This window comes from Eptatretus burgeri, chromosome 6, assembly GCF_056783735.1.
Source record: "Eptatretus burgeri isolate ZD-2024b chromosome 6, Ebu_testis_v1, whole genome shotgun sequence".
In the NCBI taxonomy this organism is placed as follows: Eukaryota; Metazoa; Chordata; class Myxini; order Myxiniformes; family Myxinidae; genus Eptatretus; species Eptatretus burgeri.
The window spans coordinates 23,974,154-23,996,407 of NC_140966.1; the positions used below are offsets into that span (position 1 = coordinate 23,974,154).

Here is a 22,254-nt window from a genome sequence, read left to right on the forward strand (position 1 = left end):
AGGGAGGAGATTGGTGTATAGATGAGCTTGATGGGGAGATTGGTGAAATGCCGACCGAGATGGGCTGGACACTTAATGAGGATGGGTGAAGAGAAAATGGCATAGAGAGCGGATAGGTTGAGAGAGCAAGGTAGGAGGAAAGGAGATAGACTGCGGTTGAGATGGGAGGATTGTGTGAGGAGGCATGTACAAAGTCCCCTCGACTACAAATAGGGGTGGTTCGAGAGTGGAGAGAATTGGCTGAGGACAGAGGGGGTGGAAGAGTATGGTGGTGAAGGCAGGGCAGAAGCTTGGTGGCATCGGACCTCACCCCTTATTGAAGGGAAGAGGAAGAAAAGAAGAAGATAATTTGCATGCTCTCATTTGGACTTGCTCGATATCAGCTACTTGGGATATCCTGAAACCTGAACTTCATATAGGTGCTCCAAATTCTAAGATGGGGAAAAAGCACATCTTATAGATCATGACTAAATCGCCAACTTTCACACAATTCTTCTTGAGTTTACACAAGATGTGCAAACGTTTAGAAGCATTGCTAACCCTATGTTCAACCTCTTGATTCCACTTCAGATTGTCTTGAATTATGACACCGAGGAGCTTCATAAATGAAACGGTTTCCAAGGAGACACCATTGGTCACCAGTTCAAGAGGAGGTAGTGGTTGGTGAAAAAATGATATCCACATTACCCAATATTTCTCCACCTTAAGCATCATGTAATTGTCACTACACCATTTACCAAGTAAGTCCAAATGTGACTGCTTGCAAGACTTCTCAGTTCTTTGGAATATTTCAATGATACTGAGGTCATCAACACGTTTCCATGCAGTAGTGGTGTAGTTGTTTCATGTGCAACCTATTGGTGCTGATTGCATCATTTCTGTAAGTGTGGCTGTGCCGATGGTGCAGTTCCCTTGTTACCAGTTAGCTGGTACTCGTTTTGCTGACCTCAAAAAGATGACAGTCAACCCACCTGGTGTTATTTCAATGGGTAAAAGGGGCTCAAGCTCAAAACCCTAAGATCCCAAGACAGTCACCTTAACCAATAAGCCAACACCAGGCTTCGTGGTGCAGTATGCATGCAGTAAGCAGCGTCATTAACCATTACAAGGAAGATGATCGTTTCAAGTTTTGTGCCCTGCGGTACTCCACAAGGATAGTTGAAGTGAATCGGAAGTAGCTCCACTATACCAAACAGTCTGAGATCACTGTGATAGGAAACTACAAAATGTGGGCAGAATTGTACGGTTCACTCCAAGTTGAATCATTTTGTCAGCCTCAGTCAAGTGGTTAATATTGTCAAATGCCCCACAAAAATCGACAGAATTTTGCATCGTAGCTCGGTTTATCGAGCCCCTTGTGTATACAAGCCAACACACTTACGAAATAGCGATTCTGAAACATCCTTTCATATTACCAAATTGTTGGGGATCAATGACGTCTGTAATATCCTCCATCTACGAGTCAGCTAAAAATCCCTCAAAGACACGAGCAATCACAGGTGTAGTAGATATTGGTCGAAGCTGATCATACTTTTTGTCTGGGGTGGTTTTAGGAACCGGAAAAACGGATGAATTTTTTCCACATGTCAGGGAAGCATCCTGATATGAGGCATAAATATGAGGCATCCTGATATATTAAAAGTTCAGTTGAAGGCTCAGAAAATTCATATGCAAATTCCTTAAGAAGTCGTGAGGGGAAATCAGGATTCACAGCTTTAGATACGTTCAAATGGAATAGACGTTCATAAACTTGATAAAGCTCGATAACCAGGCGAGGTGGTTGGGGTGGCAAGTAGGGTGTCAATAAATACAAATTTAAGGGAGGAAGAGTGAAACAAATTGATGCAAAGTAGGAATTAAGTTCAATTGCTATTTCAGTCATTGGCATCAATATTGGGGAAGCATGGAGTTTGTTTATGCAATCCAGTTATATTTAGAAATCACTTGCATCACGTTGATGCCACTTTCCTGGTGATGATTCTTTCAAATAGTCAATCTTGTGATTAAAAAAGTTGATCTTTGCCAACTTGATTTCGAATTGGACCTCATTTTGTCGACGCCTGTTGGTGTCACACAGTTGTCTGAATGCAATATCATGTTGAACTAAGAGTTTACAAATACTATTTTTTTTTTGTTTTGTTTTTGTATACCTTGGTCGAGGCTCGTATGAGAGCTAACAGACAACTCACAGCAAGGAGGCATGAGACAAGAGGGGTGGGAGTGGAAGGGACAAAACAGTGGGGAACAGACACACTAGGTGAACTGTGGAAGGGAGAGGGATGGGGATGGGACGGGGAACATGGCGAAGAGAAGATGAACATTACAGGGACTTTCAGGAAGGAAAGCAGGGGAATTGAAGGAAGTGGGCTTGGGTGGATTATCGGGGGTAGAAAAGATCGAGGATTTGGATGGGGGAAGATAAGAGGTGGTGGTGGACGAGAAAGGTGGGAGGCAGGAGCACCAGCCCAGAGGGGAGAGCAGTACTCCATCAGGCTACGGACAAAAGCTTTGTAAGTGGTCAAGAGCTCAAGAGGGCCGAGGAAGGACTTTGCACGACGGAGGATTCCCAGTCGGCGACTGGCTTTTGAGGCGAGGTTGGAAATGTGACTTTCCCAGGAAAGGTCATGGCAGATAGTGAGACCCAGAAGCTTGAAAGAAAAGACTTCTTCCAGAGGATTGTTGAGAAAGTGGATGGGGGGGTTTTCTAAACCATCCATCGTGGTGGGCCATGGCTTGTCTTGAGGATGGCATCCAAACAATCTATTTAAAGTGTTTAAATTGATTATGGAAATAATTTATGAAATTGCTCAGTCATTACATTGGCATCATTGCAATCAGTTATAATTATTGACCAAAAACATGGATCAAAGTTCCTTGGAAAGGATCAAATGTTGTTATTAAAATATTCGCAACTCATAGGGAACAGTGTTGAGGCCACATTTAAAGCCTGATGTTGGCTTTGTGGTTTGGGTGGCTGGCTTGGGATCTTTGGGTCTTGAGTTTGAGCCCCTGTTGGCCACTAAATTAACAGCAGGCGGGGTTGAGTCAGCCCGTCATCCTTATGAGGTCAGCCAGCAAATTGAGTACCAGTGTACTGGTATAGGGACACAGCATCAGCAGCATAGTTGTATCCCAACAAAATAATAGCTTCCTGGCAGCCATACTGCCATGTGCAAGAAGACGACGATTGAAAGGTTCAGTCGTTGATAAGTGACTCTCTGTTGAGAAACATCGTTTATCAAAAAGTTCAACAACAACAACAACAACAACAACAACAACAACAACAACAACAACAACAACAACAACAACAACAACAACAACAACAACAACAACAACAACAACAACAACAACAACAACAACAACAACAACAACAACAACAACAACAACAACAACAACAACAACAACAACAACAACAACAACAACAACAACAACAACAACAACAACAACAACAACAACAACAACAACAACAACAACAACAAAAAAATGAACATCATTGAAAATTGCACAGTGCTCTTCCATGAGTTCTTGTTCATGGTGCTCCAAGTATAGTTGCTGCTTCTGCTTGCATTTATCATCAGCAAGCCAAAGTTAAGATTGAAAATACAAGAGCCTTTTGTTAGACCTGCATTATGGATACTGTTTGACACCGCATTGCATCAGTGGTACTTTGAGTAAATGTTTCAGTTGCATCACTCAACCCTTCATATGTGATGCCAGGTTTAACGCACATTCACAATAGAGCTCCTTTGAGCATGAACTCTGTCACATTATTATCTTAATTATCATATCTGTCACTAAAAAACATAGTCTGAGGAAGAGCAAAGCTATCTGTAGAGAATTGAGCCACAGATGAGAGATGCTTCGTTCAGGAGAAATGGAATACTCACTTCTGTGAAGGCTTGTATTAGTCTACATTGGTGGACAAGATTAAAAAAAAAAATAGATTTCATCATCTCCAAGTTGATAAGAGTATGTTTATACTCTGTGTAGGAAATGAGGTGCAGCTGACATTTCAAGAGTTAGCCCTTCATCAGAGAAAAAGAGCAAACACTCGATACATCAGCCACAACCAGTTTCCCTTGATGCAGCTGATGCATCAAGTGTTTCTGTTCCAGGGGATTTTGTGATGTTGATAAATGTTTCTCCCTCGGTGTTAAACATACTCTTATCAAAGTTTGGTTGATATAATCCATATGATAAGATTGTCAAGCCTTTTGTGCTTCACCAGAATGGAACCTGCACTGCATTTGCAATACGAGATGGCCTGTTACAAGAGTTGCGAGTGATACAGGGAAATATTTGCCACAACCTTGAACGTCATGTTTGTAACGGCCGATATGCCTCTATAATTACCATATTCATGCCTGTTACCCTTTTTTTATGATCATTACTATGTTAGCATTTTTGAAGTGCTGTGGCAACCAAAACCATGATTTTTTCCTACACCGGTTAAACCACCGCCCATCCCTCCCCAAGTTGTGCTTATATTGTCCATCTTGTCCACCCCTCGTGTTCTCCCCTCCCCCTTATCCTTAGCTGCATCCCTTGTTTGTCCGTCTCTGTCTACTTTCTTCCTATGTCCTGCTGTTGCCATTTCTCCTTTCTTCTGCTGTGCCCTTTATTATGTTGTGGCCGAATTTGGTCTGAATCCTAGCTCATCCACGAGCCTTGACCGTGCATAAAACAAAATAAAAAAACCTACCAGAATTTGTCGATTTCAAGTATAAAGTCAAGAAAATATTTTTTTGTATCCTAATGACCTAATCAGTGAAACCCAGGTTCGGTGAAAGCTAATTGGTTATTCCCTCCATTCACAGGTGAGAGATGTGGGTAGGTCTTTGCCTTTTCATTTGTATGTCGACTGCTTTTTATGTTTACACATGGTACGTGCTTGGGAGCCTCGTTGGTGTGCATTTCTGTCTACGCTGTTGCTGATGATTCGCCAATAAGTGGTGATGAAACCGGTCTGGCGGCTGAGGGGGTGTGTAGCATTGGGATTCTCATGTGTGTAGTATTTGTGAATGGCTTTATAGCTGTGGAGGAACTCTGGAATCTCATCAAACGGAGGTGTAGGACTATGTCCAATGGAGATCGGGGGAGTGCTCGTCACACTCCACGTGTTTCAATTTACCGCCGATCACATCACGTGCTTTCTGGTTGAATGGTTTGCATTGGTGGGGACAATTGTCTGGGTGGCAGACGGACGGTTATTTCTTGCGGATTATGCGTTTTTTTTTTTTTTTCCGTGTGAGACATACACATGAGACACATGAGACACATGTGAGACAGCACAAAACAGTTGGGAACAGACACGTGAGGAGATCTGTGGAAGGGAGAGGGATGGGGAGGGTTACATGAGGTAAACATGATGGACACGCCAGGGACTTTCAGGAAGGAAAGCAAGGAATTTGAAAGAGGTTGGTTTGGGGCAGATTCGCGGGGGTAGAAAATATCGTGGTTTTGGATACGGAGGAAGACCTGGAGGGAAGAGTGGGATTGAAGAGAGTGTGGGAGTTTGTTCAAAGGCAGAAAAAAGAGAGGAATGAAAGAGTGAAGGTGAGCATGGATTCTTGATTTTGGTCATTTTACCAGAAGGGGGTTGCTGCTGCTACCTGCTATATCTACATGTGTGTGGGTATCAGGAGGTGAAACGGAGACCTGCCAGGTCTCAAAGTGTGTGTGTGTGTGTGTGTGTGTGTGTGTGTGTGTGTGTGTGTGTGTGTGTGTGTGTGTGTGTGTGTGTGTGTGTGTGTGTGTGTGTGTGTGTGTGTGTGTGTGTCTCTTATGCACCCCTTCCCCCCGCAGTGAATAGCAACGTTTGGTGAGGTGTCGCTCTCCCCATCTCCCCCCGAACTGCCCTTTCTTCATCCTCTCTGCCTCCCCTTCATCCTCTCTCTCCCTGCACCTGCCTCCTGTCTCTCTCTCTCCTTCCCCTCTTTCTCTCCCCCCCTTCCCCCACTTTATTGACGGGTTGTATTTGTTAGCATATACCATATATGGAAACTTCACAGGATGTTTCTCTTTTGTGTGTCCTGTGTGTCTCCCTCATTATTGTCTCTTCCCCTCTGATAGTGCTGATTCCTGCACTGATGGTGGTGTCACTGTGTATGTTAATTCCTCCTTTCCCCACAACCCACCCCTCATCAGCCACCCCCAACCCAACTGAGTACATTTGACTTCGGGTCCTGCATACCAACGTGTTGTTTCTTTGTGTGGCGTACCATTTCCCCAGTTCCGATGACTTCATATACTTGGCTCTGTCCACAAACATTGTCACTGCACTCCACTCACCTCTTTTTATCTTCTTAATCTGTGATGGCTTTAATTGCCACTATACCAGCTGGCTTGATGTTAGTTTACATACTTCAGTGCATAACCAAACTAGCATCAAAGGCTAGTCACCATCTGGGTCTGGGTATTCTCCGTATCGCTAGGAATTTCTAAGCAACACCAAGCTCATCACGTTGTGCAAGCCTTCCAGAGCACCTTGGAGTATGGCTCACCAATTTTGGGCTGGTGCTCCTGCTTCCCACCTTGCTCTTCTTGAAGTGGTCAAAATGAGGCCTTCCACACCATTCAAATCTTACGACAGGATGTGGATTCCCAGGGACTGTCCCTCTCCCACTGGGAGCAAGTTGGTGGGCTCTCTATTTTATAAAAGCTTACATCTGGCTTTGCACTCCTTTCCTACATTTTCCCTTCCATAACCACTCCAAATTGCACACATTCCTCAAGAAACATGACCTGTTCACCTTTTCGAAGTCCAGACTTGTTGTCCACCTCCACTTCTGTTCTTGTATATGACAGCTTGACTGCCAGGGTAGCTATCATTTCTTGGAAGCGCTGCTGTGCCGCTGATGCTGTGTCCCTATACCAGTACATTGGTACTCATTTTGCTTACCTCGGAAGGATGATAAGCTGAGTCAACCCCACCTGGTGTTAATTCAGCAGTCAACGGGGCTCAAACTCAGGACCCTGAGATCCTAAGCCAGCCACCCGAACCACAAAGCCAACACCGGGCTTTCCGTCTACCTCCAGTCATTGTCTCTTTATTTTCCCAATTGTGGAACAGTCTTCCTGTGTCTGCTCTATCTTCGCCGTCACTTCAGTTTCTCAAATTCCCTGCTGATCACTGTCTGTTGTGCTCAGCTCAGCACATCCACAATCACTTCTACTGTCCATACATAAATTATCTCACGTTGTATTCCTTTCTGAGTTATTGCAACTCATTTATTACACACGCCACCGAAGGTGAAGGAGGTTATGTTTTCACCACTGTTTGTCTGTTTGTTACTTGCAAAATGGAAGATTTTTCAAGTGTATTGGTCTGTCGATTTTGGTTTTCTGTCTCTCTGTCTCTCTGTCTGTCTGTCTGTCTGTCTGTCTGTCTGTCTGTCTGTCTGTTTGTCACTCACCTACAGGTCACAATTTTCAACCAAACTTCACCACATGGTCGAGTTTGTCATAAGGAAGAAGCCTATTGCTTTTGAGGTCAAAAGGTCAAAAGGTCAGCATTGGCCAAAGGTCAACAACTTAGATGATATTACTAAAATCCTCAATTTTCATCCTATTGACTTGAAATTTGAAGAGGATTTATATTTCAGGTCACTGAATTCAACTAACCAATTATTTTTAAGGTCAACATAGACCACAAGGTCAAAAACTTGGGTTGTATATCTAAAATCCCAATTTTCATCCAATTGACTTGAAATTTGAAGAGGATTTATATTTCAAGCCATTGAGTTCAACGAGCCAATTATTTTTGAGGTCAAATTTGTTTTTTTGATTTTGCAAGTATCGTGCTCTGCATGACGTCTTCTTCTTGTTGACCCATTTGTTTGTCAATCGCCGACAGGTCACAATTTTAAACTGATCTTCACGAAACTTCACCGCATGGTAGAGTTTATCATAAGTAAGAAGCCTGTTGTTGTTGAGGTCAAAATGTCAAAAGGTCAACATAGGCCAAAGGTCAACAAACGTAAAATCTCTAAAATCCTCAATTTTCATCCGATTCACTAAAAATTCGAACAGGATTTTCATATCAGCTTAATTAATTCAACCACCAATTATTTTTGAAATCAACATAGGCCAAAGGTAACAACTTCGGTGAGATTTCTAAAATCCTCAATTTTCATCCCATTGACTTGAAATTTGAAGATGATTTGCACCTCAGGTCACTGAATTCAACCACCAATTATTTTGAGGGCAAAATTGTTTTATGCATTTTGCAAGTGTCGTGCTCTGCATGATGTTGTCTTCTTGTTTGTCTGTTTGTCTGTCTGTCTGTCTGTCTGTCTGTCTGTCTGTCTGTCTGTGTGCAGGATATCTCAAAAAGTTGTGGACGGCTCCGGATGAAATTTGGTGAGCAGGTTGCGTGTGTGACAAGGAAGAACTGATTAGATTTTGGTGAAGATCCTGATCCGAATCCGATGACTAGAATTTTTAAAGCGATTTTTCACCAATGAGAGATAGTGCTGAAAATGATATATAGCACCATATCTCAAAAAGTTGCAGACGGATTCGGACAAAACTTGGCGGACATGTTGAGTTTGTGACAAGGAAGAATTGATTCAATTTTAGTGAAGATCCGAATACGGATCCGATAATTTTTAAGTGATTCTTCATCATTGAGAGATTGTGCTAAACGAATCTATAGCACGATATCTCAAAAGGTTCTGGACGGATTCGGGTGAAACTTGGTGGACAGGTTAGGTGTGTGACCATGACGAATTGGTTTGATTTTAGTGAAGATCTGATTTCGGATCTGGATACGAGAGTTGTTTAATTTACGAAGTGATTTTTCACCATTGAGAGATTAGGTCAAAAACGATACATTACATGACATCTCAAAAATGTATTGGGCCCGATATGTTCTCGTGGATCAGGCATTGCGTGGCGGAGGTATGCGCTCTGCCGAGTGCCCTTCTCGTTCCTCTTTTGTTGTATGATCTGACAACAAAATAGGAATAAAGGAGTAGCATTTGTTCTATCACCACTTTATGCATTCAGTTAGATGTTACTTTCATGTTTGCCTGCTGATATGCTACTTATATTTTCATTTTATAAGCCATAGTTCATTTTATAAGCCATAGTTAAGTGATTCTGTTCATATTGGAAAACATGTTCATCTTTAATCTGTCAAAGAAGAAAATTATACCATGACAGTATATGTGCACACTCCTTTCTGTGGATATTTTCTTTGTCATTAGAAATGTTCACTGATTTTATTCTCCATATCCTTGAAAGCCAGCTGGGCTCACCTTGATAATTCAACCTGACCTTGTGAAAAAGGATTTGATCTATCTTTATAAAGTCTTCAAAGGTGCTCTATATCATGAGGGATTTTGTCCACCTTTTCTGGATTGGGGCTTTCAGCCCATCGATTTTGGAGTTAAAATTTTCAGACTGCAAGGAAAACTTTATAACTTTGTGGTCATGGACAGCAAAAGCAAGATGGAAGTTTGGGCAGTTTGTGGATTTTTCTTTTTTTCTGTATGTATTTCTCGATTGCTCTGACTTTTCTTCTGAATGCATGATCATCGATTGTTATGGCAAAGCCGAAATGGGATAGTCTGTTTCTCAGATAATTTTGTGCTTTCCTTTATAAATTAATTTGAAAAAAAAAACTTTGTTAAAACAGACTTCAACATACATTGAAAATAGGAGACTTTAATATTCACAGTCACCAAATAGGAACTGCCTGTTAATTCTGAAAAATAAATAATAAATTGCACAACTGACTGTTCAAGGTCAAGTATAGCAATTTTAAGATTGTTCAACTTAATTTTGCAATTTATATCATGCAGGGACAACTTATTAATTAGATTTTTCCTAGCCTTGTGCCCTCCTCATCTTCTGCTCTTTGTTCATTTAAATCTGCCTACAATTGTGATTCATTGATGGCCCAGTAAACAAACTTGGAACTCGTTTTCCAGTACTTGAAATCTCAAGTTAAAATATCCACTGATTGAACCCATTCATTTGGCTGATGATAAAACTTCTCCACTGCATTCCTTCAAGTTACTGACCGGCATTTTTGCCACAGGTCATTTGGAAAGCTTGCCATGTAATGTTGTCCACACTTAATGCAGAAGGACTAAACATATGCAAAAGGTTCCTTGGCATGAAGAAGTTTTGCTTTGAAATTTCTTCTTAATCCCTCTTGGTTGAAATAATTCCTTTCTTTCACCTCTCTCTTTACTTCCACCCACTTTTATATCTCTCCTCTATTCATTTACTCTTAAGCCACTGCATTGCATCATTTTTCACACTGTCAAATTACATGCATTTAGCAGTTTATTATACTTGAATTGTGCATTTGGTCGGCTCTTTCATCGCCTGCTAAAAAATTTAACCTCCAATTTTCATGACCATTAACGCTTTCCTGCTCAAGTTCCCCAATCACCACATTAAAAAAATCATTGATTCGAGAAAGTATTTCATTGGCCCATTTATCATCTTGAGTGTTTTGATTCAGCATTTATTTGTTGAAACGAATGTGGCTGTATATCCTCATCTTTGCCTACTTCAAACACGGATCACTATAATGCAAGGATCACTGCAGATGTGTTGTCCTTTTACGAGGTTCTTAAGGAGGACATGCTGTACTTGTCCTGAAGGAGGACATGCTTTACACTTGGGATTCTCAACTTGACTTTCATTTCAGTTCATGGAGTTTGATGCAGCCAAAATCCACTTTCATCTTTCATGAAATTTTTTTCATCGTTTAATATTGATAATAGTGTTTTCTCATTGCACATTCTGGTTGCTGAAGTGTTGTTGAAGCTCATTCTGGTTACCAAGAGACCAAGGCCCTCAAAATTATGAGGATTATCTACCCCAGGCAAAAAATCCTCATCAAACATCCCTAAACTAGTCGAGAGGCAATACATGCAATCATACGAAAATACACAATTTGGTGTCTGTCTGTCTGTCTGTCTGACCATGATACATTCAGCCGTTACTTATGCAATTTTAACCAAACTTGACAGAAGGACTAAAGGTCACATGATGGAGGTTGTAGGGACTGCTTTTCCCCCCTCCCCAAGTGGGTTTTCCGCCTTGGGCGATATCTGTGTTAAGGTATATATCCGCGTTAAGATAGCTAATTGTGGTGATTCTTCCAAGCCTTTAAAATCTTGTATTCAAAATCTGATTCCATATTTGATGATCGGAACTCATGGCCTAAATAATTATGTCGAAATCTGCAGTGAAATCTGAAATTTATTTGAGGAAAAAGCAATTTTTTTTTCTAACCCAATACAATTAAATAATAGGTTCCACGGGACGTGAGGTAAAATGGCTCCAAACATAAGTGTTATATTCCCAATCGCCATGACTTCCCGATAAGTTTTCTCTTTAGTGTGAACAAGACCAAAAGTGACTATTAAAAGCATCATCAAATGTCGAAAGGTTGCAGCCCAGCAGTGTCACAGGCCTTCTGAGGCACACTGTTTGTGTAGGCCCCAGTCTTCAAGCTTTCCAGCTTATGGTATAATTATTTCACGGCCCAGTGGAATTGGAATTTTTCATGGCCCATATTATATATGCACAAAGGCAATAGCCAAGTTTTGGCTACATTACATAACCCGAGTTGTTTTTCGAGGCATCGAGCCAGTGTTCTCTGCCTATACACTACGCAATTTTTTTTAGCTCCTCGTGGAGGATCTCTAAGTCTTACTCACGTTGTTGTTCTTCATCTTTTTGTGGACTTTTTTGTTTCACAGCCTACAGTTTTCATCAAAACTTCCTGAAACTTGGCATATATATGTAAAAATACCCTGCACAGACAGTAACCATCTCCAATTTTGAAAATTCCTCCAAGAAAAAAAAGTTACGACGTCAAAATTATCTCCGCAAATGGAAATCGCCTAAAAAATTATCTCCGAAACTCGGCAAGCTTTTTGAATTCTGTTTGCGGGAATCGAACAGGGCATCAGCAGAGATGAATTACCGCACATATGATACATCACTATGACGTCGTATCAATTTTTATGACGTCATTCCTAGTTTTTGACATTTTTTGTTTCACAACCCAGAGTTTTCATCGGATCTTCGTGAAACTTGCCATGTATATGCAGAAAGCCCACGCGCAGGCAGTATCCATCTCCGATTTTGGAAATTCTTCCGAGAAAAAAAGTTGACGTCATAATATTGCCGCTAATGGAAATCGCCTATACCATTATCCCTGAAACTAGGCAAGCTGTTTGAATTTTGTTTGTGGGAATCAAGCCGGACATTAGCACAAATAATTTCTCGCAAACCTGATACATCGCAATGACTTCATTTTCGTTTTTATGACGTCATCATTAAGAGGACGAGGATCTTAGCTTATTTGAGCTTGTTATTTATGATTTCATAAGCGAACGAGGCTGTGCTTGTACATTGCCCATGTTGTTGTTTTTTCTTTCAGGAGTAATTGAGGCTGTGCTTATACACCATATGTTTGTGTATTTTACATTAACGCCTGAAGCACATCAAAGAAATCCCAACTAAGGTTTTGATTTTATGATGTTTAGTATCTCATTTCGACTCCCTCCCGTTTCCTATGCCCCCTTTAAAAAAAAATAATTAATCAGACGTAATCCATAACTTTGTGTGTATTGTAATCCTCTGTGTTGTGTTGAGTTTTGTGCACCTCTTATTTTGATGGGCTTTTGTCTGAGTAATATCAAATCAGCCATTATATAAGGATATAGACAAGAGTTGCGAGAAACCATCAAGGCCTCCAAACAGCAACATCAACAGTTTAAATGAACCTAGAAATACTTTCAACTTTATCCTTTTTTGAAACTAGCAGAACGAAAAACCTGTAAAAAAAAAAAGAAAAAAAGTTTTTCTTGGTAAAATTGGCATTTGTGTTGCTCTATGGCACCATCTTAGTTGCAAAGGAAATATTCATGGGATATGGTTGCAAGTGTTCATCATAATTGTCATACCCTATAGCCAATACATAATAGTTTCTCCCTCAAAATCCAATAACTTCTAAATATCAATAAATGGTCAGTTTTTATTTGGTCCATGCCAGCCATCTTATTAGCCACCATCTGCAACCGGGCGTCAGCCCAGCTGGGGGATTGCAATTTTGGTGCTATCAGTCGTGGATGGTAAACCTCTGTGGAAGGCTGGATGTTGTAGGCTGATAGATGGCAGGACAGCTCATTTGGTATGGTAGCAGGCTTGCCTCTGAGCTGTCTGTCAGGAACTTGTTCCCCTGTGGAGCTTAATCCAAATTTAAGCTGCCATACTGCTGCAGTGACGATAGGGGACGATGCATCTCGAGCATGTTGCCCTTTGGATGTCAATATAAATCCAGACAGATGTCTTGTCTGCATTTAGGCTGTCCACATGAAGATCACGTAGTATCTCTCAAAAAAGAGTAGGATATTGTCATGACCTGGATAAATTTCCTGCCGAGAAATGAAATAGGATTGTCGGTTGATGATAAAATAATGTATATGGATCTTAAGTTGGATTAAGTTAACGGCATGAACATGGTTTGCACATTACTTAAGTAAATTTATTTTAATAATTTAATGGGCTGTTGATATGGCACAGGCATGCGTATTGAGCCAAATGGTCTGTTCATCTTTTAAAGTTCACATTTCCTTCACACCTGGAATGATACAACCTATTTTACTCAAGCAAAACACATCGAGTTGAATTTGTCTGAAACAAGACAGGTGATGAATTCGTAAGTGTGAGTGCATTGATTTTTTTATTTTTTTATTTGTAATGTGAGTGAGATCCCTGTCTCTCATCAACCCCTTTCTCTCTTTTTTGTGTTTCTGTGTTTTTTCTTTCTTGCAGATAGGACAGTGACTTGGTCCCAATATGGTGACTCACAGATCAGCCGCCAACACACCTCATTGGGACCAAGTAAGAGCCGGGCTGGTGTGGATGAGCATCACAGCCATGAGGCGATGGAGCTCTGGGCACGAGAGGTTGAAGAGGAGAACATGCAACTGCGCAGGCAGTTGAGTGAGGTGCAATATGAGCTTCGGGCAGGGAGGTCTGTGACCGTCAGCAATGCCAGCTCATTGCTTCCTGTGGAAGACGGTGCTGGGGCTGAAATGGCGCCTTTATCCAAGGCGAGAAATTCGACAGAATGTAGCAGGTACCCTGCTGTGCAGAAATGTGAGGTGAGGCCCATGCTCTTCCCAGCCTCCATGCAATCCAGTTGACTGATTGTAGAGTGAAGGAAAGTTATATTCAGACAATTTTAAGCAGCCTCATAGGATTTTGACAGCAAAAACATTTGGTATTGAATACAGTATCTTAATTGTACTTTTTTTTTTTTTTTACAATAACAGCGCACTACACTGAGCACTTACAACACTGCAGTGAATGTTCAACTTGGTGTATAAATGTATAACTCCATTTGTAAATCATGGATAGCCTCAAGCAACATCAACCATCCCATCTGCAGAACGTTCTTGCTATATACCCAGACCCCTGTTTCTTACCCCCACCACCGAAGATTAACGAGGTTATGTTTTCACCCCTTTCTGTCTGTTTGTGTGCAGGATATCGAAAAAAGTTGTGTACGGATTTGGATGCAATTTTGTGGGCTTGTTCCCTGTGTGACAAGAACGAAATGATTACATTTTGGTGAAGATCCGGATCTGGATTCGACTACTAGAATTATTTAAGTGATTCTTCACCATTGAGAGATCAGGCCAAGAATGATGTATCGCATGATATCTCAAAAAGTTGTAGTTGGATGAAACTTGGTGGACACATTGGGTGTGTGACAAGGAAGAATTGTTTCGATTTTAATGAAGATCCAGATCCGGATCCAACGACTAGAATTTTTAAAGTAATTCTTCACCGTTGAGACATCGGGCTAAAAATGATATATAGCACGATATCTCAAAAAGTTGTGGACGGATTCGAACGAAACTTGGTGGACACGTTGGGTGTGCTGCAAGGACGAATTGATTCGATTTTGGTGAAGATCCGAATCCGGATGAGAATGATTTAATTTTCTCAGTGATTCTTCACCATTGAGAGATACAGGAGGGCCAAAAACGGTATAGTCCTGTATAGCAAGATATTTCAAAAATATTTTGGGCCCGATATGTTCTCGTGGATCAGGCATTACCGTGGCGGAGGTATGCGCTCTACTGGGTGCCCTTTTTGGGTTTTTTTGCATACCTTGTTATGTCGAGGCTTGTATGAGAGCTAGCACACAACACACAGCAAGGGAGCATGAGACAAGAGGGGTGGGAGTGGGAAGGACAAAACAGTGGGGAACAGAGACATTAGGAGATCTGTGGAAGGGAGAGGGATGGGGCGGGGAACACGGGGTATACAATAAGGACATTACAGGGACTTTCTGGAAGGAAAGCAGGGAATTTGAAGGAGGTCGGCTTGGGTGGATTAACGGGGGTAGAAAAGATCGAGGATTTGGTTGGGGGTTGACAAGAGGTGGTGGTGAACAGCTGTTTTGAAGGCCTGGATGGAAGAATGGGATTGAATAGAGTGAGGGAGTTTATTCCAAAGGTGGGGAAAAAGAGGAATGAAAGAGTGAAGGTGAGCAGTGATTCGTGATTTTGGTAGTTTTACCAGAGGGGGGTTGTTGGCGGATCTTGAGCGCCCTGCAGAAATGTGGTGGGGACAAATCGCAGAGAGAGCGGGGGGGGGGGCGAGACCGGAGAGGAGACGGGAAAAGACAGAAAGACCACCGACCTGCCTGCGGTGAGAGAGTGAGAGGCCCAAAGACTCAGCCTCATCACGGGAGATGCCAATGTTCCGAAATGCCTTGGTTTCCACAGCGTGACGCCAAGAAAGGTGGGAGGCAGGAGTACCAGCCCAGAGTGGAGAGCAGTACTCCATCAGGCTGCGGACGAAAGCTTTGTAAGTGGTCAGGAGCTCAGGTAGGCCAAGGAAGGACTTTGCAGGACGGAGGATTCCCAGACGGCGACTGGCTTTGGATGCGAGGTTTAAAATGCGGCTTTCCCAGGAAAGATCGTGACAGATAGTGAGACCCAGAAGCTTGTATGAAAGGACTTCTTCCAGAGGATTGTTGAGAAAGTGGATGGGGGGAAGGGGGGTTTCTCAATGGTCCTTTCGGAGAGACATAGTGAGAGTGTGAGATTTGTCTGGATTGAAAGACATGTTCCATGTGTTGGACCAGTTTGTGATTTTACCAAGATCTGCAGAGAGTGAAGAAGCTGCTGCTTGCCGGTCTGAGGGATGACAGATGATACATACAGTAGATGGTGGAGTCATCAGCAAAGAGATAAAGCGGATTTTCCAGAGAGTCGGAGAGATCATTGATGAAAACCAGAAAAAAGAACAGGGCCCAGAACGTTACCTTGAGGAACTCCAGCCTGGACAGGAAGAGGGGATGAAAGAACTCCATTTAGGGCCACACGTTGACTGCGACAGGAGAGGAAGTCTGCGAGCCATGAGTGGAGATGGCTTTGGATACCATGGGAAGAGAGTTTGGTGAGCAGGGCAGGTTGCCAGACCATGTCAAAAGCACGCAATATGTCCAGGGACACACATATGCCCTTCTAGTTATTTTTGCAATTTAGACCCCCTTTCTGAGTTTAAGGGGTGTAAACTGAAAAAAGTACACTCAATTTGTCCCTTTCATGTGACTCAATACTGATTCAGGGAGATTTGGTATTAAGGTGGTTTTGCCAATTTTCCAGGAGTCAAAAGGCAAACTATGTTTCAAAACGAAGGTTTTTGGCTGGCCATGCCTCATATTTCATCCAATACAGATAAGAATACTGCCTGTGCCAACGAAAGTTCGTAAACATTGTTCTGATGTCTTTTCGATTTCACTGAAGTCAAAAGTCAAGTACTCACAAAATTAAAGGTTTTGGCATGCCAATCCTTTATAATTCGCTCAATCCAAGTAAGACCGGCCACAAAAATGCCTGGCCACAGCCCCTTAATATTAAAGTCGGTAAATATTGGTCTGGCATCTTCCTTTTCATTTCACAGGGTTCAAAGTGGAATGGGAGGGGGAGACATATTGCATTCACTTCCAAATATCTTCAATTATAGCTGATTTACATTTACTCCCATGTGATCTCACACCCTATGTCATATCACTCACATCACAAAACAATCCCCCCACCCTTGCCCACCCCCGAAATGGCAGACATCTTCCATGTAAAACAGTTCCTCCTGCTGGCACTGCCACAGAACGGTACTTTGATTTGAAGAATTTCACCTGTAACAATGCTCCAATCAAGACTTTTTGATAGGTCAAAGATTATCCTGCATTACATTATAATTAAAATTGTATGTAGCCTTACACGTTATTGAGACATATTGATATTAATAGATTCAAAGAAATATCCTTTTGTTTCAGAGAGAGTTAAGTAACCCTGACAACTCTGGCAATTTTTTTTTACATTTTTTGTATGCAATGTCAAGACTCGTACAAGAGCTAACACACAGAATGTACAAGTGGAGCAGGAAACAAGAGGAGTGGGAGAGGGAAGCACAAAACAGTGGGGAACAGAGACATGAGGACATCTGTGGAATGGAGAGGGATGGGGTGGGGGTACACACTCCACAGGGTAAACAAGATGAACATGACAGGGACTTTCAGGAAGGAAAGCAGGGAATTTTAAGGAGGTGGGTTTTGGCTGGATTAACGGGGGGAGAAAAGATCATGGTTTTGAATGGGGGAAGATAAGAGATGCTGGTGAACAGCTATTTTTAAGAACTGGAGGGAAGAGTGGGATTTAAGAGAATGTGGGAGTTTGTTCCAAAGGTGGGAAAACAAAGGAATTAAGGAGTAAAGGTGAGCAGTGATTCTTGATTTTAGTAGTTTTCGCAGAAGAGGGTTGCTGGTGGAACTTGAGCACCCTGCGGAAATATGGGGGGAACATGTCGCAGACAGAGTGGGGGGAGAGGGGGTGCGAGGCCAGAGAGGAGATGGTAGAAGAGAGAAAGATCACCAACCTGCCTGCAGTAAGAGATTGAGAGACCCAAAGACTCAGCCTCATCGCAGGAGATACCAATGATCTTAAATGCCTTGGTTTCCACAACATGAAGCTGAGAAAGGTGAGAGGCAGGAGCACCATCCCAGTAGGTGAGCAGTACTCCATCAGACTGCAGATGAAAGCTTTGTATGTGGTCTGGAACCCATGTGTACCAAGGAAGGACTTTGCATGATGGAGGATGCACAGTCTGTGACTGGCTTTGGAGGCCAGCTTGGCTTTCCCAGGAAAGATCTTGCAGACACACACTTGTTAAGGGTAGACACGTACTTGTTAAGGGTAGACACGTACTTGTTAAGGGTAGACACATACTTGTTAAGGGTAGACACACACTTGTTAAGGGTAGACACACTTGTTAAGGGTAGACACACACTTGTTAAGGGTAGACACGTACTTGTTAAGGGTAGACACATACTTGTTAAGGGTAGACACACACTTGTTAAGGGTAGACACACTTGTTAAGGGTAGACACACACTTGTTAAGGGTAGACACACACTTGTTCTGAGCTTTTTGGAAGGAACTGAGATTGCCTTGAGTTGGATGAGCATTCCATGAAGTGAAGGCATGTTGTTTCAGGACAACTGCCTCGCCACAAGCTTCAGTGTGCCATGGGCGGGAGAAAGGGAAGGACAACTGAATATGAAATGGGATAAATCTGTAAATAAGGGAGAGCAAGTTTTTTTGAAAGAATTTCCAGGATGAGTTGATGTCAGAGAAAGTAGCGATGGGAGACCAGCCTAGAAGTTTGATGGCTCCTTGAAGTCCCTGCCATTCTGTCTGAGTGAAATGCCAGACTCGACAGTGCTGAGGTTGTTTTCTAATAACATCCAGAAAGATGTCCACTTTGACAAGCATGTGGTCAGATGAACCGATTGGAAGAACAGCAGATATTTTCAAGGAAATTGGTCAAAATCTGGTCCAGAAGAGATGGAGTACCGTTGTTGAGATCGAGGTCGGGAAGGTAACCAATTGAGTCAGTCCCAATGAGTCACAGAAGTCTTTTGCTGAAGAGCCATGGCAGGTGATAGAAGTACCCACACCCAGCCAACTGGCATGATGACAATTGAAGTCACCACATATGAGGAAGAGAGAGTTGGGATGAGAGAATAGAAGTTGGTCCATGTTTTTGGCGAGGAAGATGTAAATGGAGTCATCACTGTTTGTTGGACGGTACAATACACATAAAAACATGAGGTGGGAGTGGAGTGGAAGCCGTAGCCAGAGGTATTCCTGGAGGTGTGGGGGAGTGAGGGCAGTGCACGGTGAGTGAGGAATAGAGTCTTTTCTGAAGAGAGCAACTCCGCCGCCAGGACGAGGCTCAGGTCTGTCATACAGGAGGAGGGAGTAACCATTGAGAGATACTAGGGAGTCAGAGATGTCTTGAAGGAGGAAAGTTTCTGTTAAGCAGATTATGTCTGGTGTGTCAGTAGCAACCTCTATGGAAAGATCTGTCAGGTTTGAGCAAAGGCCCCAGATGTGTGAGGTCCACACTGTTAAAGAAGAGGGAGGTGAAGAGGCTTTTGGTTCAGGATAGCAGAGGGGAGGGGAGGTGGAGGGTAGGATGAGGGAGAAGTGGGGAGGTAAGGAGAGTTGTTGAAAGAGGGTGGGGGATTGCAGAAGAGCTCGGGGAGAGGGCCAGATGAGGAGGAGAAAAGGCTCGGTGGTGATGGCTTGAGGTAAAGTGCGGAGTAATAAGGGAGGGGGAAGCAGGCAATTGAAGATTTGAGGAGGTGGAGTTATGAGCTGGAGGAGAGAGGGCAGGGAAAGGAGGCAGCTTTGTGGATGTGAGTGGCGAGCTACTTGAGAAAGGGAAGTGAGGGGGGAGATTAGAAGGAGAAGGGTGAGAGGGGAGATTTGAGGGAAGGGGTGAGGGGGGAGTTTTTGAGAAAGTTGAGAGGGAAGCTTGGAGGGGGAAGAGTGTGAAAGTTGCTTTGAGAGTGAGAGGAGTTGTTGAAAGCAGGCATGCCCAAAGTGCAGGAGGGTGATGGGAGAGGTGGGGAGAGAGAGTAAGGATTCGACTTTGTAGTGGAATGGTGAAGAAGGGAGTAAGCAGGAGGGAGGTACAATATTTGAGGTGTTGAGAGAGGGGGAGGTGTGCTGAGAAGAGGGAAGGAGCATGTTTGTGGTGATGATTGTACTGATTGAGAGAGTGAGATATCTGTTCGGTTAGAATGGAGCCCACAGATGTTAGAACACCACAGACTTTGGGACAACAGAGGAGGAGCTGATACTGAAACAGAAGACAGTGAAGAGGTGCCAAGAGCGGAGGTTGGATGAGGGGCAAGATGGGAGGGGTAAGGAGAGGGCATAACAGGTGAGGGGTTTGGAGGAGGTAGATTTAAGTCGGTGGGATGAGTTGGTTTTCCATTTTCCATTTTTTAACATTTACCATTTTAAAGTATTTGTTATAACTACCCGGGGTTCGAACATTTGATCTCCCAGAATCAAGGTGGATGCTCGAAACATTACACCACCTTGTCTGATTAAGTGCGTGCCCAACGTGGGGCACAAACCCATGTCCCTGCGTTTCAAAGTCCCATGCTCTATCGACTGAGCTCACGAGGCATACTAACTGAATTATTATTAATGCTAACTCCAGATTATATTATTACCGATTGCCATTCATCAAATAGATGGCCACGTTTATAATGTATCTTTTAAAATATTTTATTTCAAATATCCACATTTGTTCTGTTTTGTGTTCGTTGCTTGTACTTACATTACAGCTAAACCAAGTCACACCATAAGCCAGATACACAGAGGCTGAGTGGTAGTAGCCTGTAACTCGATGGCGTACCCTCAATAAACCTGCAGTGTTTGTGTATGAAAGAGGTGTAGAATCGAACCTCGTGGATTATAACTACTTCAATTCAAAGGATCATTCATGCAATCATTAATCACAGCACTTTGTGCATGAATAAAGTTAATTTTGTGCTGTAACCAAAATTGTCATTGAACTTTTACGTACTCTGTACTCATATCATGCGAAAAGAACAACCAGATGACTACAGTGGAACATGGAAAGACAACTACAAAACAAAAGATGAGACTGTTCCTTAATTGGGATTCAGTTAAGTATCTTGGGAATTGCTTTATTTCTGGCTACTTATCTGTGCGTGGGTCCACCTGTTGAACTATGGTCACACCAGCATCCTTCGTGACAGAAGCAGAACCGTCATTTCTTGAATAACAGCTTCCTTGTGGCGTGCTGAGCACACAATTGAATGTTTTGCGACATACTTGATGTCACACAGAGGAATGCGTCCTCTGCGGAGGACTCAAACTGAGGCGGTCTTTCACAGCAAGGCAGTGAAGGAAATTGAGGCCTTTTGGTCTCCAGGATTCTCACTGCCTCCTTGTTTTACATTGCATCTCTATTGCTTCCTCCTTCTTTGAAAACCAAGGTAAAGTTCTCATCATGCAGAGTGAAAAAAAAAAAGATGCACCTTCTCTGAAGTGATGGGTGGCTGTGTTCACAGCCATGTCATCAAGTTCAGCAATTGACAAGCAGAGTGGCCAAAGTGGGAAATCAAACTTTCATCCCTCCCTGTTTTCTCAACCTCGGAGCCAGGTCTGGCATCGACTCCAGAATGTGCAAAGTTTTTCCAGGCCAATTAATTCCCCACAAGGATAAGAGACAATGACATTACACAGCCTGCATGTTAAAAATTGCAAACTCTACTCTTCAATTAATATTTATATCTCTATTAATAAGTACATTTTAGTTCCACACAATAAATTAGCTTTTGGCATGATAATTACATCAAAGGCTTTACTTGTCGATGATGGAAATTCCCTCACCCTCCTCGCCCCTCCAAACCAAGCCAAGATTATATCTGCTTCAAAAAACGATGGCCCTGGACCTGTCCAGATGGACATAAAATGGACACATGATTGATGACAATAATAACATAAAGGAGCCAGATATCTGCGATCACAAAGTGATCACCAAGGGTAAGCCTCCCCCAATCGGGGGTGGCTTACCCTTGGCAATCACCGGCGACTTACCCTTGGCCTGCAATCCAATGATGGCCATATTTTGTTCAGACCACCATATGACCTTGACCTTCAACATTTAGAGAAAGAGTATCGATAAAGAAAATGTTTCCCCATCCACAATCTATCCATAAAACTCACATCATGAAAATGCAAGGAAAATTATTCTTCAAGTTACGATCAAAAATGTATTTTTTGTGAATTAGGTCACAATCCTAAAAAGTAGGTCAATGACACGAATCAAATATCAGGTGCACAAATTCAGTGCAGATCCACTATTATGATGTA

General features: G+C 42.5%; 1 protein-coding gene across 4 annotated transcripts in view; it reads left to right on the top strand.

Annotated features, from left to right (window-relative positions):
• Positions 1 to 22,254, top strand: part of LOC147024408 (xylosyl- and glucuronyltransferase LARGE1-like) — a 406,140-nt gene that overhangs the window by 264,549 nt on the left and 119,337 nt on the right. For all 4 annotated transcript variants that reach the window (XM_085884303.1, XM_085884305.1, XM_085884302.1 and 1 more), the window contains one exon: positions 13,810 to 14,141. In XM_085884303.1, the coding sequence (XP_085740429.1) occupies positions 13,810 to 14,141 (332 nt within the window). The remainder of the gene's footprint in view (positions 1 to 13,809; positions 14,142 to 22,254) is intronic.